Source organism: Athene noctua, chromosome Z (assembly GCF_965140245.1).
Source record: "Athene noctua chromosome Z, bAthNoc1.hap1.1, whole genome shotgun sequence".
NCBI lineage: Eukaryota > Metazoa > Chordata > Aves > Strigiformes > Strigidae > Athene > Athene noctua.
In genome coordinates this window covers 4,477,034-4,493,149 of record NC_134077.1, presented here as the reverse complement: position 1 = coordinate 4,493,149, position 16,116 = coordinate 4,477,034, and the positions used below count along the sequence as shown (strand labels likewise).

General features: G+C 46.6%; 1 protein-coding gene across 16 annotated transcripts in view; it reads right to left on the bottom strand.

Moving 5' to 3' along the window:
- PIAS2 (protein inhibitor of activated STAT 2) overlaps nt 1-11,755 on the bottom strand; it is a 32,305-nt gene extending 20,550 nt beyond the window's left edge. For 9 of the 16 annotated variants that reach the window (XR_012635653.1, XR_012635649.1, XR_012635652.1 and 6 more), the window contains exons 1-2: nt 11,374-11,750; nt 620-1,094 (exon numbers count right to left, since the gene is read on the bottom strand). Coding sequence is in view for 10 of the 16 variants with exons in the window: in XM_074933201.1 (XP_074789302.1) it covers nt 620-1,094; nt 11,374-11,397 (499 nt within the window). In the remaining 6 variants the exon portion in view is untranslated. Of the gene's footprint in view, nt 1-619; nt 1,108-1,945; nt 1,966-11,373 lie in introns of those variants that run through there. The other 7 variants (XM_074933200.1, XM_074933202.1, XM_074933205.1 and 4 more) reach the window with 5 other exon arrangements.
- Between the last annotated feature and the right edge of the window lie 4,361 nt (nt 11,756-16,116).

The following is a 16,116-nucleotide window of genomic DNA, read 5'->3' as shown; positions in this document are numbered from 1 at the left end:
GCAGTGCGATAAGCATAATCTAACAAACCAGCGACCTTGTTCTCTTTACGCTGTTGCAATTTATTAATTTCCCTATATAACCCTGAAATCATTTTCCTGTTGGCCCTGACCGATGGGTTCCTCACTTGTACCAGGCAGAGACTTCAAGTCCAAATCTTTCTGTCAAAAGTAGAGGTTCAGACTAAGTATTAGGAAGCATTTACTTGCCAAGAGGGTGGTCAAACACCAGGCTTCCTAGAGATGTGGTCAATGCCCCAACCCTGTCAGTGTTTAAGAAGCATTTGGAAAATGCCCTTAACTATCACTCTAACTTTTGGTCAGCCCTGGAGCAGTCAGGCAGTTAGATTATTATTGTAAGGTACCTTTCAACTGAACTAATTTAATACTCAAAAGACAAAGATCTTTAATCATATAGTATTTAAACAAGAGAACACTATTTTCTGAAGTGCGGCTTGACACTTCTGGGCACAAGCAGTGAAGAGACGACGAGGGTAGGGATGAGAAGGGGAGCTTCTACTTTTCCGCAGCTGCAAAAAGCCATTTAAGTCCGGACTTAGTACTGTCACAAGCAACACCTATTCCATGAATTAAACAACCTACAGAGCTATTAAACACTTACCTAGACTTGTAGGTTTTATGAGCACATCAAGCACATCATAAAAAGGTAGGCTTTTCAGCTGAACATCGGGATGAACGGGTGGAATCGGAGGGGATGGCTGCTGCATCTCGAAGTGGGGCTTAGTGTCCTGGAGGAGCACAGAATTCACAGGTGAGGAAGGAGACTGAGATGTGACTGAAGTAGAAGGGAGTGAGTGAATGCCAGCAACAGCCAGGTCAGGCTCAACTGGAGAGGAACTACTGTCCAAGTTGAAAACCGTGGGTTTTATAGACGTTAAGTCTGAAAGTCCTTCAATCGTCCTTGGGTACCGACGCCTATAGAGTTCTCGGATTTTTATCTGAACTGCTGGGCTGCAGCCGCTCTTCAGTAAGTGAAGTGCCCTCATCAGGAGGTCATGTTTCCTCCCACTTTTATTACGTCCAGCAAACCCCAACAACACTTGCAGTTCAGAAACACGAAAACTGGATACCATATTCTAGAAAGAAAAGATATAAGCAGAGGTGAACCAACAGTACCCCAAGCAGGCCATTCTGAGGAGCACGGTGAAGCATCTGAACTTCCATCATTATAGTTTTACACTTGTTACCTTCAGTATTACCCATACCCTTACTCCACACAAGAGTACAGTTAGATTAAAACAAAGAAGGTTGAGTTTAGTTGTGTTCATAACTTCAAAACACTTCTGTTTCCACACTCAAACAATACCAACAACGAAATCATACTGAAACCCATGCAGCGCTATCTTAAATTCACAGGCAGAAGAGGAAGCTGTATCACTTTATGCATCAAGGAAACAACAAAAAAAATCAGATTAATCAGAATTATCACCTGTCTTCCAACATACTTGAAGAAATAAAATAAGGAAGTGTTTTTAAGTTCTGCATAGTTTATTCTGAAAAATCCTTTATTTTGGGCAGCATATTAAATGCATGCATGAACAGAGACAGGCACATCAGGTTTCAGTCTTGAAAGGGTGGCACAGCAAGGTGGGCACTTTTTGTAAAAGCTACTAACATACTAACAAACTGTTTAACCAACATAACTGATTCTTCCAAAATGTCACAGAAAACCTCTTTTCCTTTCATATCACATTCTGGTATCGTGGGACACAAAGATCTCTTCAAAAAGGAAATAATACTATTTGCTTGGTTATCAGTCAGTTGTGGAAGACTGAGGACTGAACTGGGAAATCATTAACAGGAAGATTCTAATTTTTTTAAAAAACCCAAGAAATAAAAAAGCCCACTATGTGAGAGGAAGTGATCTTCTCTCCCCATCACTACAAATGGCTACAGGCACATCATCTCACATTTTTGTGAGCAAGCTCTCTTTTCAGAGGTATAAAATTGTTCAGAATTCTTCTACACAACTTCCTATTTCTGTGGGACTCTTCCACCATAACAAGGAGGTTAAGTTTTAAGCATGAAAGAATGTCTGACTTTAATCTGTACTGCTGTACTGTACCAACTCCAGGCTCAAGAACTGACAAAGAACCTAACAAAGTATGAAGTAGTAGACATCTGAGATCATAAAAGGTAGTTTTAAAAACAGTTCAGAAGTGCATTGTTGACTTTTAAATAGTAGTCCAATACACAACATTTAAAGATTTAGGCACCGATTTTGGAGGGGATACAACTCAAAATGCAGTATTTCTTGTTTACCTTCCTTAGTCCTTACTACACAGTTAAGAGTTTACATCCTTATTTTCTAACACAGATCTGACCTCAGCTGAACTTTTAACCCAACGATGCCACAACCATGCAGTGAGCCACCAAAGTAAATCTGAACTTCTCCTGTGTCCCTAGCTGCTTGCTCGCTATTCTCTCCTTAATGTTGAGAAAGTCTGTTTTAGACAGATCAGGGAATGGAGCCAGATGAAAACTGAACTTCAATCACAGAATCATTTACGCTGAAAAAGACCTATAAGATCAGAGTCCAACTGTAAACCTCACACTGCCAACTCCACCACTAAACCACGTCCCCAAGTGCCACATCTACACTCTTTTAAACACCACCAGGGACGGTGACTCCAACACTGCCCTGGGCAGCCTGTTCCAATGCTTGGCAACCCTTTTGGTGAAGAAATTTTTTCTAATATCCAATCTAAACCTCCCCTGGCAAAACCTGAGGCTGTTTCTTTTGTCCTATCACATGGGAAAAGAGACCGACCCCCAGCTCTCTGCACCCTCCTGGCAGGGAGTTGCAGAGGGCCAGGAGGTCTCCCCTCAGCCTCCTCTTCTCCAGACTGAACCCCCCCAGTTCCCCCAGCCGCTCCCCAGCAGACCTGTGCTCCAGACCCTGCCCCAGCTCCGTTGCCCTTCTCTGGCCACGCTCGAGTCATTCAATGGCCTTTTTGGGGTGAGGGGCCCAACACTGAACCCCCTCAGCGAGGGGCGGCCTCCCCAGTGCCGAGCCCAGGGCTCAGATCCCTTCCCTGTCCCTGCTGGCCACGCCAGTGCTGACACAAGCCAGGATGCCATTGCCCTCCTTGGCCCCCTGGGCACACTGCTGGCTCCTGTTCGGCCAGCTGTTGACCAACATCCCCAGGTTCTTTTCTTCCAGACAGCTTTCCAGTCACTTCCCCCAAGCCTGTATTGTTGTAAGGGGTTGTTGTGACCCAGGTGCAGCACTTGGCACTGAACCTTGTTGAACCTCACACAACTGGCCTCAGGCCATTGATCCAGCCTCTCCAGATCCCTCTTGTGCCATTACAAGACAGCAGGAGGAAGCAGTCAGGACCTGCCTTTTCAAGGGCCACATTATATGACAACATGACCCAACTACTGGATGAGGGAAAAGTTGTGAATATTGTCTACCTGGATTTTCAAGAAGCATTTGACATAGTTCCCCACAGAATTCTCCTAGTAACACTGGCTGTCCATGGCCTGGATGAGCGAACGGTCTGCTGGGTCAAGCACTGGCTGGATGGCCGGTCCCAGAGAGTGGTGGTCGATGGAGCTAAATCCAGCTGGCGGCCGGTCACAAGTGGTGACCTCAGGGCTCGGTGTTGGGACCATTTCTGTTCAACATCTTTATTGATGATCTTGACAAGGACACAGAGTGTATCACCAGTGAGTTCACAGATGACACCAAGTTACGCAGGAGGGTCGATCTGCGTGAGGACAGGGAGGCTCTGCAGAGAGACCTGCATAGATTGGATCAGCCGCCAACAGTAACGGGACGAGCTTCAACAAGGGCAAGTGCCAGGTCCTGCCCTTGGGCCACAACCACCCCCTGCATGGCTACAGGCTCGGGGAGGGGTGGCTGGAGCTGTCTGGGAGAGAAGGGTCTGGGGGTTCTAATGGACAAGCAGCTGAACGGGAGCCAGCGTGTGCCCGGGTGGGCAAGAAAGCCAACGGCATCCTGGCTTGTGTCAGCACTGGTGTGAGCAGCAGGAGCAGGGAGGTGACAGTCCCCCTGTGCTCGGCACTGGTGAGGCCACACCTGGAGCGTTGTGTCCAGGTCTGGGCACCTCAATCCCAGAGAGATCTGGAGGGGCTGGAGCGAGGGCAGAGGAGGGCAGCGAGGCTGGGGAAGGGCTGGAGAATCAATCCTGTGAGGAGGCAGGGAAGGAGCTGGGAGTGTTCAGTGTGAGGAGGAGGAGGCTGAGGGGAGCCCTCATCCCTCTCTGCAGCTCCTGACAGGACATTGCAGAGAGGCTGGGGCTGGGCTCTGCTCCCAGGGGATCAGGGACAGGACAAGAGGGAACGGCTGGAAACTGCCCCAGGGGAGGGTCAGGCTGGGCAGGAGGAGAAAATGTTTCCCAGCAAGAGTGGTCCGAGAGTGGAACAGGCCGCCCAGGGAGGGGGGAGTCCCCATCCCTGGGGGGGTTTCAGGGCCGTTGGGATGAGCTGTGGGGGATGTGGGGTAGGGGAGAACTTTGTAGAGTTGAGCTGATGGTTGGGCTTGATGAATCCGAGGGGCTTTTCCAACCTGAATGATTCTGTCATTATTCATGCATAACAAAACAACTATCTAAAATAAACCGTGATAATCCTTGCATCAGGTACACCCTTTCCTCCTTGTTGAGGGGAAGAGGTTATCCTATTTCAGGTACTGAATTTCAACATTTCCAGACAGCCAGTTTGGGTACAATGACACTTCTATCAAGCAGCTATCAGGGAGCTAACCCAGCAGACTTGAAACTGGTATTCCCCCAACACCCCATCAATAAATGCACCATGGATGTAACTGTCAGTGAAAGCAGTGCCACATGAGGTACTGGGTGGCTCACCCTAACTTGTGAAGAAGACACGAACAGCAGATGTCACTTTAATTGCATCCCAGCAACTTCTCTCAACAGAAAAATGATACAAGAAAAGAGGAGATACAGAACTCCATCCAGTTCTCAAGCTGCTGGAGAAGGTTAATTTCCACCTGGCACTCTCCTGATACTTTTCCTTAGTCTCACAAAGAGGGTGAAGAAAATAAAGTGTTTCAGTATTCATAAAAAAACCAGCTTGAAATACTATAACAGCATTACAGTCATGTCACATAAAAGAGAAATTATGTTAAAAGATAATACCGATATTCAAGAATTTACCAAGAACCTCATGTTGTGGTTCTGTAGATAGTTGCATAAGCTTGATAGCAGCATCAGATCCTTCATTTCAGATGCAAGCAGTAAGCATGATTCTGGATTCCCTTATCAGAATGCAAATGAACAAAATAATCCGTTACCTTGAGATTAAGGAAACAGCACGTACTGCAAAATACTGTCTATTACGTTGCCTGCTGCCTTCTGTGCATTCCTGCAAGTTACTCAAGGCGAAATGTGCAGTCAATCACGCCCTGAAACAGCTAACATTTTATGCAGAAATTCCACAAACTAGCATTTTATTACAAGATGGATTTAATTTTATTAAAAGACACAGGCTGGCTTCAATATATAGTCAGCAAGATTTTAAATTGACACATCCATTAAAAGTGCTTGGGAGCATAAAAAAAACAATACAGTTTTTGTCCATCAACACAAAAATCTTACATATGTTTTTGAAAGAAATCTTGCAAAAGTGAATTTTACTGAAAGTAATTAAACAATGGCTTTTGCAACATTTTCCTCCTAAAGCTGATTCTACATTCCCTTTAAGGTAACAACAACCATGTGCATGAACACACAGCTAGTCTGATCTATGCATTTTAGCTTATTATTCCATTTACAGATATATCAAAGTTGACACTCATTGTAATCAACAAGCTTTTAATGGAGGTATAACATATGCTTAGGAGCATTTATAATCATGGCGCAAGATAGATATTACTTCCAACAAACACTACCAAGTTATTTTATTCTGGGGTTCCAGCAATATTGCAGAAGACTGCAGCCTAGCTATTAACATGCTTTTCACATCACTGAATTAAGATTAGACATTTAAATTGTGTCATGTAAATGCCATCTATTTTCTCTTAAAAGAAGTTCTTTACAGCTGCACAGCCCAATAAAGAGCTTTTTTAACACAGAAGACCAAAGTCGTTTTATTTTGAATGTTTCTCCATGAACACAAAGAGTGGTTTGACAGAACTTTAAGAATGGAAATCAGACTGGATAATTCAAGTACTTTTATATTCCAGAAACACTTTTTCCCCTGAAATTCATACTTGAAGGTCGTAAGAAGTTTCACAGGGTTTTTTGTTTCTTATTGTTAAACTATAGCAACCATGATTCATAAGCAGAAATACTGTTCTAACACATTAAGCCGTAGGTGTATCTGGAATGGCATTCACTTCACAGGGAAAGTCCAGGAAATGCTGACACACTGCTGAAATTAAGGGCAGGCATGTTTCAGAGCAAAGCAAGGAACCAAGCACACCTCTCAAACAAGAGGTACATGATTCTCCACACTCCCCCTGACAAGGCTACCTGTAATTTTAGCAGACATTGTACTTATATGAATGAAAGGCAACCAAGGATGCCTGTTAAATTATTGACATACATCTATAATTTGTGCCAATAACTGTAGCTTCTAGGGCAATCACAGCTGCTCAGGTAGTGAACCCAACACCTGAACCTGCAGGAGCAATGCCAGTCAACTCAACAGTTCTAGTCTGTCTCCAGCTAAGAGCTCTGCTTCAGCCCCACTGGCTTCCAGATGGTTTCTGAAGTGTCTGAAGGCTATACAGGGAAGGGACACACCAAGGACAAATGCCTGCTCCTGACTTTAAGCCCTTTTCTGGACACTCATAGCAGAGAATCACATTTGTGACATCTTCTGCAATAAATCTGCATACATGCTGATTTACAGCAGGCTACAAATGTGTAATACTGTTAAGAAAGAGCAGCTCGTGTCTTGAGATGGTTGAAGACCTCTATGCTGACCCTAACTACAAATATAAACGTATTCTGGAAACTGATATAACTTTAGAAAACTGCAAGTCCTGGGAAAGAATGAAGATGTCACTAGTTACATCTGTGCAAATAGTACAGCACAATAAGCACAGCTCTGAAGAGCACAACAGTTGGTGTAAACAGCGTGACTATCAGGTCCTCAGTATTACACGAATTTTTCTTTGGGTAACTCTAGCCTGGCTCCTAAAGTAGGCATTAGTCTTCAAAGTTGCATGCACTTAACATAACAGTGAAAATACCGAATCAAATACTTGCATTAATTTCATGCAAAACAAAGCTTGACCCATTTCACTGCAGCCTCGTTTTTTAAGTACCACAAACTACATTATCTTCTTCCTCTTCTCCATCACTCAGCACAATCATTAATTGTAAATTTTTCTAGATACAACAAACTTTTAAGGTACCACAATAAATCTCACTGGTCTGAAAAAGTGATTATGCATCTAGGACGAACAGGGGAATTACGTACAGATACAAGATAACAGTGTACTATCGTAGGTTATTAACAGCATTTTATCAGAGGTTATCTTATGTAATACACTCCATGCTAACCACAACCTAAAGATCACTACATCACCAACAAACTTCTCGGTACCTACTCTGTCTATCATTTTAAGTTTACCCCAGATCAACGTGCAGAATTCAATTTCTATGTCAAACGCCCAAACTGGTTGCCATATACAGTACAATGTTATTAATACAGCTAAAATAAACCAGAGTAAAACAGATTGTTTGGCAACAAGCTTGAAGTAGACATTGTGAAAGTAACTGTTTCTTCTTGGTTAACAATTTAGAATGAAGCACTGCTTCACCTGCTAAACAGGCAAACACCATCCATTCAGACCCCAAAAATAAAGCAAAAGGAGCAGAAAGACACCAAATCTGGTACGAATGAAAGATCCCATACATACAAGAATGAGACTTCAATTTCTGTATTTTAATATGGTATCCTAACCATATTGCTCTTCACGTCTGAATCACCTGACCAGTACTGGCTGTGGAAGAGCAAAAATTAAAAGTGGGACTTTCAGCATTTATAAACCCTGATTTTCCAGTAAATTGTGTGTAAACTCACCCTCCACACAGGCTGTATGAGCACACTTCCAACTCTTCTCACTAAAATGATTTTTTTTTTTTTCCCCACAATGGCCATGAAACTGATCTCTAGCATCACAGAAATTAGTTTTGGCATAGGCATATTAATTTGCCTATAAAGAGTGGCACGCTTTTTTCCCCATAAAGATGAAACTAACAAATTACTTCAAAACCCACTTAAATACAAACTATGAGACTGAAGCTGTTATCTTCTAAACTAGGAATCTGCAGTGTCTCAAGGGTAGTCTGCACCCTCTATTGTTTGTTTCCAAATTAGTCAGGATGCCAGCAGAAACTTAGGAGACTCAAGAAATGTTCTCTCTCTCTAAGCAATAACATATAACTAACTGATCCTCTTATCTGCAGTATTTTGCTGGGATGCAAACAGTAGCTTCAAGCCAAATCTCGGTGAGTTAATTTGTTGGGAGCTGGAACCGTTTTCTCACAGATGGCTCTCAGAAGGAGCTGTAGTTCCCCACTCCTGGGCCAATTCTGTTCAAAAATGTGTTTACATGCCTCCACACCAGACTGCTGACTTCTGCTCCACGTCCATCTATGCCTGTGTAATCCCTCTGACATTCATGAGGCTACTCATGAGTGAGGATTACGGATAAAGGTATGAGCCATGTTTAAAAACAGCAGATCTGGAAATTTTATCTCAAAAGACAAGAAAGATACCATTGTGCTCACCACTTCTTCTCAGTAACTCCCTAGTGTCTCAGAAAATGGTAACCTACAGAATTCAACAAACACTACTAATCAATTAATTAATCTGAAGGTCTGAAAGGGGTAAACCTTATACTGGACATTTTCACCGGTATCTTGAAAAGTAGCGACTGTTGTTACAGCTACTTCCAAATCCTTTAACAAAACTGAAGATCTGCAAAAGGCATGATGTAATAGCAGGTTCCTTTGAGTCCCTTTGTTTTCTTTCACTATAGCCTCTCAATTATAATCCTTTGGTCATAGCTCCCCAGAACTACTCCAAATATCCAGAGGATGGCAAGGATGATACTAACAAATACTAAAACTATCCTTTGCCCTGAAAATAGAAGGACACTGTCCCTGCATGTTTCCCTCAAAAAAGAGCTTGAGAGAACTCCGACCTTCTGCCTTCAGTCAGTCCTCAACGATTTACTAAATAAATTCAAACTCTCCAAATTGCCCTAGTGGCCTTTTATGAGGCAGGTAGAGATCACATACTACAGGAAACTGCAATCAACACGAGAGTAGCAAACAATGCCATAAAAACGTTAATCTATAAAGCAGCAGTTTAAGATCACTCCTAAAGATCAATTCACAAAATCTACTGGCAGGGGTGGGGTGGGTGTCACTCTCTTCTCTGGCCAAAGCAGGAAGAATTGGTTGTCTGAAAAAAACTTAAACCTGCAGACCAAGTGCCTGGTATTCAGGCAGACACATTCAAACATAACTTCTTTTAAAACTACCCATGTCAGAACAGGCCTTGAAGACAGGAGGCAGTCTACACTATTCTCTTCAAAAAATTACCTAGAGCTTTCCCAAAATGAACCATGAGCTACTATCAGCCATAACTTGAACAGTCAGAGAAGCTTCAGTTCATAAATAAGATGAATGGGAACAGCAAAAGACATTTTCTTCAGACTAGTATTTTTTTAATTACTGATAACTTATTCTTTTGAGTGACAAAAGAGCAGTCCTGTAGCTGGCCTGAAACCCCGTTCCCTCTTCCCTCCATACTTCCTGTGTTACTTTTGGCAAGCCACTCAGGTGCATATATAATTTCAAAGCTATTTAGGTACCCAGTTCCCAGAGTCTATCAATACTTATGCATACCTAGGGAAGTGATTATAGCATTTTGGAAAATGCAGATCACAGCTCCAACTCAAGCCCAGAGAAGAGGAGCTACACAATGAAGAGCTATCTCTGCTACAAAGTTTACACCAGGGGTTTAGCCACCTACATAGCTACACCCTTTGAGAGAACTTGGAACAAGGGCTGAAAAAGAGTGAGAATACTAAACAGGAAAACATGTAAACACAAACAAGTTTTAAAAAAACCCCCAGCATTTAACTTGAGGAAAAAATAAGCTAACCCTTCTTAAACCTAAGACTGAGATAGAACACTCTTATCCCCAAATAAAGACACTCAGTTCTTTCAATGAGGTTTTTATAACCAAGCTTCTCAGCTACACTACAGCCACTTCAAGCCAAGCAGTGTTAGTGCTGGAAGAAGCCTGAGTGTAGGAAATGCTCCGGTGATTGCAGCATACTTCCCACTGTTGGTCAAACTAGTCAGGTCAGCCATCAGCCCTTTCCCCACACTAAAGCCTAACACACAGTGGTTCGTATTTAACCGACTTTTATTCCTTCCGTAAGAAAGGCTAGGTCTGGGGGAGGGTGGTCAGTATGCACATAGTATTCCTGCAGCAACACTTCTGCAGGTACAGATACTGCAGAAGGACAGCATTCTTCCAAACAAAGATACTCCCAGACTGTTGCAGGAATGTACTGAAAAACAAAAACAATGTAGTCGGCTCTCTGCGTACACACGTTAAAATATGAAAAGCCACCCCCTCGCACCGAAAAATCTGTTACATAAACTCCACAACTGCAATACAAAATACATTCAACTGAAGACAAAACAGGTCCGAAAAGAAATACTGGATTTCACGCTTCGCAGGCACAGTTCTCCTGGCTAAAAAGCGATTACCGACTTTTAAAAAATTCAACCGTCATTAGCACTTCCCCAAATTCAGTAATTTCTCAGACATTCTCCCTTCAGCTCGCAGCAAGGGCACCGCGGCGCTGGGCCCTCCCGAGGGCGCGGAGCCCCGCCGGGCGCCATGCGAGACACCGGCACCGGGCCGGGGCCCGGCTTCTCGCCCGGTCGGGCCGCCCGCAACAACCGAAACGTCTTCTAAAATGTCGGGGGACAGGGGAAAGCGGGGGTCGAGGGACAGCGGGTTCCCCGAGCCCCCCGCCCGCGGGAAGTGACAGGGAGGGTTTTCCTCGGTCAGAGGCGCCGGCTTCCACCGCCCCCCACCCGCGCTTCAGGGCGGCCCCGCTCCCTCGCCGGGGGGAGGCAGGGGCGGCCGTGGGGCCCAGGTGGTTTCCAGCGGGGCTGCCGCCTCAGCGGGAGGCGCCGGTTCACCGGCGGGGCCCCCCCGCCCCCTCCATCCCCCGGCGAGCACCGAGGGGCGCGGCGGGGGCTCCCCGGGAGGAAAGGCCGGGGGCAGGGGCTGTAGGCGAGGGGCCACCCCCCGCGGTGGGAACGGCCCGGCGACATCGCAGCGCGCGTCTCCCCGGCTCCCTCGGCCTCACTCCCCGCTCACCCGCAGCTCCTCGAAATCCGCCATTTTCTACCCGCTGCCGCTGCTGCCGCCGCTGCTGCTGCTGCCGCCGCCGTCGCCGGGCGCCGCCGCCACCATCGTGCACCCTGTGCGCGCCCCCGGCATATGACGAGGGAAGGAGGTGCCAGCGGACGGGCGGGAGAGAAGGCAAGGACTTCGCGCCGCCTTCCGGGGCCGTCCCTGAGGGGAAAAAAAAAAAAAGAAAAAAAAAAAAAGAGCTTTTTCATTTTTTTTTTTTTGTACTTACAGACCCGCCGGTACTAAGAAGGGCTCCTCCGCCACCCTCAGCGTCCCTAGCGTGCCCGGGGCGGCGGGGAAGGCGCCCGCCGGGCCAGCCAAGGGGCGTGACGGGGAGCGGCCGGCGGGATGGCCCCGCAGGGCGGCCCCTCTCCCCAGAGTTAACCCCGCGGGGGACACGCTCAGGGGTGAAGCGATTATTGCATTCACAAAAAAAAAAACAACCAACCCACCACGGCAAAATAACACAACAGTCTTGCGGCTGAAGCGTATCAAACGGAAAGGTTGGGCTGGCACTGTGATTTCGTAGCTTTCTTAGTTTTACCCATCTAATCAATAACATTCCCATAATTTGTGTTACAGTGATGATGTGACACATTTTTATCAATAAAAAAAAATGAAGCGAAAAAGTCACCGGCAGTAAGCTTCAAAACTGGGTAATGGGTTTCCTGCTGTAAGGGAAATGTTGAGACATTCACAGAAAAATAAACATCGAGGTGCAGCTGAGAATACTATTTTCAAAAGCAGCCGGAGATCATTATCTAGTCACAATAATTACCTAGTCACAATATTCGGTTTTACTGGCAACTCAGCTGTTAAACCAATCAACCAATTTATTGCAATAAAAAAAAAAGCAAAGACTGAGCCAACGAACAGGCAAGCAGCCAAACCAACCCAAACAAGAATAGAGACATTGGAGGGGGGGGAATAATTTCTGAAACACAAAATGTATTTACTCATATTAACCAAAAGGCAGCAGTTTTTGCACGAGTGACAGATTCAGAGCGGTAACTGCAACTGTAAGATCTCTCAGAACAAATACAAGTACACTACACCAGGAGCTTCTTAATGAGCCAAGAGACAGGCCTCAGCAGCAGCAAGCTCTGCTAGGAGGGATTCTGGCAGGCAATTTCAGGAACAAAAAACTGAGCTTTTGGAGAGGATAGTGATGCCTGCTGTACACACTGGCTATGGTCACTCAATATCGCTACAAGATCTGGACACACAGAAATATTTAACATTATTAGCAGTAATTTTGCAATAGCAAATCAGCTAGTCCAAGATAAACGCATAGTTCTGCTAAAGTTTTTAACCATAACCAGCTAGACTGTCCTTCTCTGCATAAACTGTGCTTGGTCTTGTAACAGTCAACTCCTTGAAGATTTAAACATCAGGACTTCATTAATTTCAAACCCCTTTTGTTAGTCAAAGCCAGGAATTTCCAGCCTCACAAAGCATGCTGTCTGCCACACCACTGCACGAGTTCAGCTCCAAAGTCCATCAAACGTTTCTTTTTCCCTGCAATATAATACCAGACTAAAGGGGCAAGCTGCAGGTTAGGAACTCTTAGATCATTAAAGCACACACCAGACCAAAGCCTTATCTCTCTTTCTTTCAGCACACCCTCATGTTTCTTCCTTTAAATACACCAGGAAAGACATCAATGTTCAAGCTCACACCAGCACCACACATTCCTTTTCTCATGTACACTCACCTCTCACTTCCTAACTACATCTTTCAACCTCCCCATTCTTCTCATCCCCAATATCCACTGAGGTAAGAACAAACAGATTATAGTTTGCGTTTTAACAGCTCACATGCATAAGAAGAGTTTACATATTAGCTCATCCTAAGTTCTTGCTTGACGAAAACAGTTCCTTAGAGTTCTTTTCATCCTATTTTGTTTTCCCCCAGTTTCCCCTCACAACCTTTCCCCTGCTCATCACTGGGGCTATACCCTTGAAAAAAACAAGTACTCTGTACTGCTGGTCCTCCTCAAACTTTCCTACATCCCTACCCCACAACAGCATAGGGCACAGGCTGGTCCTTCCCCACTCTGTTATCTCTATACCAAGGTTTCTCTCAAATCTCTCTCTTGTGGTTTTTCCAGTAACTAGAATCAGTCTCCTCTTTTGCTCTAGTTCTTCAAAATCCCATTTTTTCAAAACTCGTCACACACACATCAACTCCAGACTTATACTCCCCAGATACCAGGCCATCTTAGCAGCTTACCAACACTTTAACCTTTCCAACACTTCTCTTTCCACCAAACCTTTAAGATACCTACATCAAGCATTTGATGTTCTTCCAGCTGATACTTCTGCTGCTGCTTCTTACTGCACTTCCAGTACTTCCTCCTGCTTACGGGATGAGGGAAAGGCTGTGGATATTGTCTACCTTGACTTCAGTAAGGCTTTTAACACTGTTTCCCACAACATTCTCCTGGTGAAACCACCTGCTTGCGGCTTGCATGGGCACACGCTTTGCTGGGTAAAAAACTGTCTGGATGGCCGGGCCCAGAGAGTTGTGGTGAACAGAGTTAAATCCGGTTGGCGGCCGGTCACGAGTGGTGTCCACCAGGGCTGGGTGTTGGGGCCACTCCTGTTTAACATCTTTATTGATGATCCAGATGAGGGGATCGAGGGCACCCTCAGTCAGTTTGCAGATGACACCCAGCTGGGTGGGAGTGTTGATCTGCTCGAGGGTGGGGAGGCTGCAGAGAGACCTGGACAGGCTGGAGCCATGGGCTGAGCCCAACTGGGGGAGTTTCACTGAGGGCAAATGCCGGGGGCTGCCCTTGGGCCACAACAACCCCCAGCAGGGCTACAGGCCTGGGGAGGAGTGGCTGGAGAGCTGCCAGTCAGAGAGGGACCTGGGGGGTGATTGACAGCCGGCTGAACAGGAGCCAGCAGTGTGCCCAGGGGGCCAAGGAGGGCAATGGCATCCTGGCTTGTGTCAGCACTGGCGTGGCCAGCAGGGACAGGGAAGGGATCTGAGCCCTGGGCTCGGCACTGGGGAGGCTGCCCCTTGCTGAGGGGGTTCAGTGTTGGGCCCCTCACCCCAAAAAGGCCATTGAATGACTCGAGCGTGGCCAGAGAAGGGCAACGGAGCTGGGGCAGGGTCTGGAGCACAGGTCTGCTGGGGAGCGGCTGGGGGAACTGGGGGGGTTCAGTCTGGAGAAGAGGAGGCTGAGGGGAGACCTCCTGGCCCTCTGCAACTCCCTGCCAGGAGGGGGCAGAGAGGGAGGATGAGTCTCTGGAGCCAAGGAGCCAGCGCCAGGCCCCGAGGGAATGGCCTCAAGCTGCCCAGGGCAGGGTCAGGCTGGCTCTGAGGAAGGATTTCTGTGCAGAAGGGGCTGTTGGGCGTTGGAATGGGCTGCCCAGGGCAGGGGGGAGTCCCCGGGATCCCTGGAGGGGTTGGAGAGTCGGGCTGAGCCAGCGCTGAGGGATCTGGGGGAGTTGGGAACGGTCAGGGTGAGGTTCAGGGTTGGACTGGAGGAGCTTCAAGGGCTTTTCCAACCGAGATGATTCTGTGATTCCTTCCCCTCACAGAACCCTCTGCTGCAGCTCCTAAAGCATTTCCACACTCTCCCCTTAAGTCTTTTCTGATTTAAAATACAAGCTCTAAAACTTGGCCCAGCACCAGCCATCAGAGGAACAGATAACCTATCCTTCTTCACAGCCACCAGCTCATGGAGCATGCTGGGTTTGCATGTGTGGTAGGGTTTTTGGTAGCAGGGGAAGGGGCTACAGCAGTAGCTCCTATAAGAAGCTTCTCAAAACTCCCCCCATCCCACGTGAGACCCACCTCTGGCCAAGGCTGAGCCAATTAATAATGGTGGCCACACTCCAGCAATAACATATTTAAGAAGGAGAACCTGGGAGAAGGTGTTGGAGTCATGGGCAGGACATGTATATGAACTCTGAGGTCAGTGGGAGCAACAGGGGAGGTGTGCCAGAGCACAGAGCCCCCTGTACCCTCTGGTGAGATGGTAGGACTGCACACACAGCCCCTGCTACCCATGGGGGTCACCAGAGGAGCAGATGCCAACTTGCAGCCCGTGGAGGACCCCACACCAGAGCAGGCAGCTGCAGTTAATGGCGGCCAGGACTCTATGGGAAGAAGACACCCCCACTGTTGTAGTTGAGTGCTGGGGGGACTGCAACACATCTTAGGAAATGCTGTGGCCTGTGGGAGTGACTCATGTCAGAGAAAGTTCATGGAGGGCTGTCTCCCGTGAGAGGGAGACCAAGCTGGAGCAGGGGAAGAAGGCAAGGAGTCATGTGTCAGCCCCCTCTAGAGGGGGATGAAGTGGCAGGACTGACCAACCGCCTGTGCTGCTGGGGAGGGAGCAGATAAGAGATGTGGGGAACAAAGCTAATCCCAGGAGGAAATGAGGTATGGGAGGAGATGTTTTCAAGATGTGGTAATGCTTCTCACAGTCCTACTCTGTCTGTTAAGTGTTATTACTAGTGTCTGAATTAAATTCATATTCTTTTTTCTTCCCCTGATGAGTCTGTCTTTTGCCCATGACCATAATGGGTGAGTCACCCCTCTCTGTCCTAATGTAAATTCCTGAGCCTTTTACTTTTTTTCTCCTTCCCACACTGGGGAAGAAGAGGGGAGTGAGTGGCTGCATGGTGCTCAGCTGCCCTCTGAGCTCAATCCACAACAACTCCCATCTGATAGCACATCAGTGCAGCAATT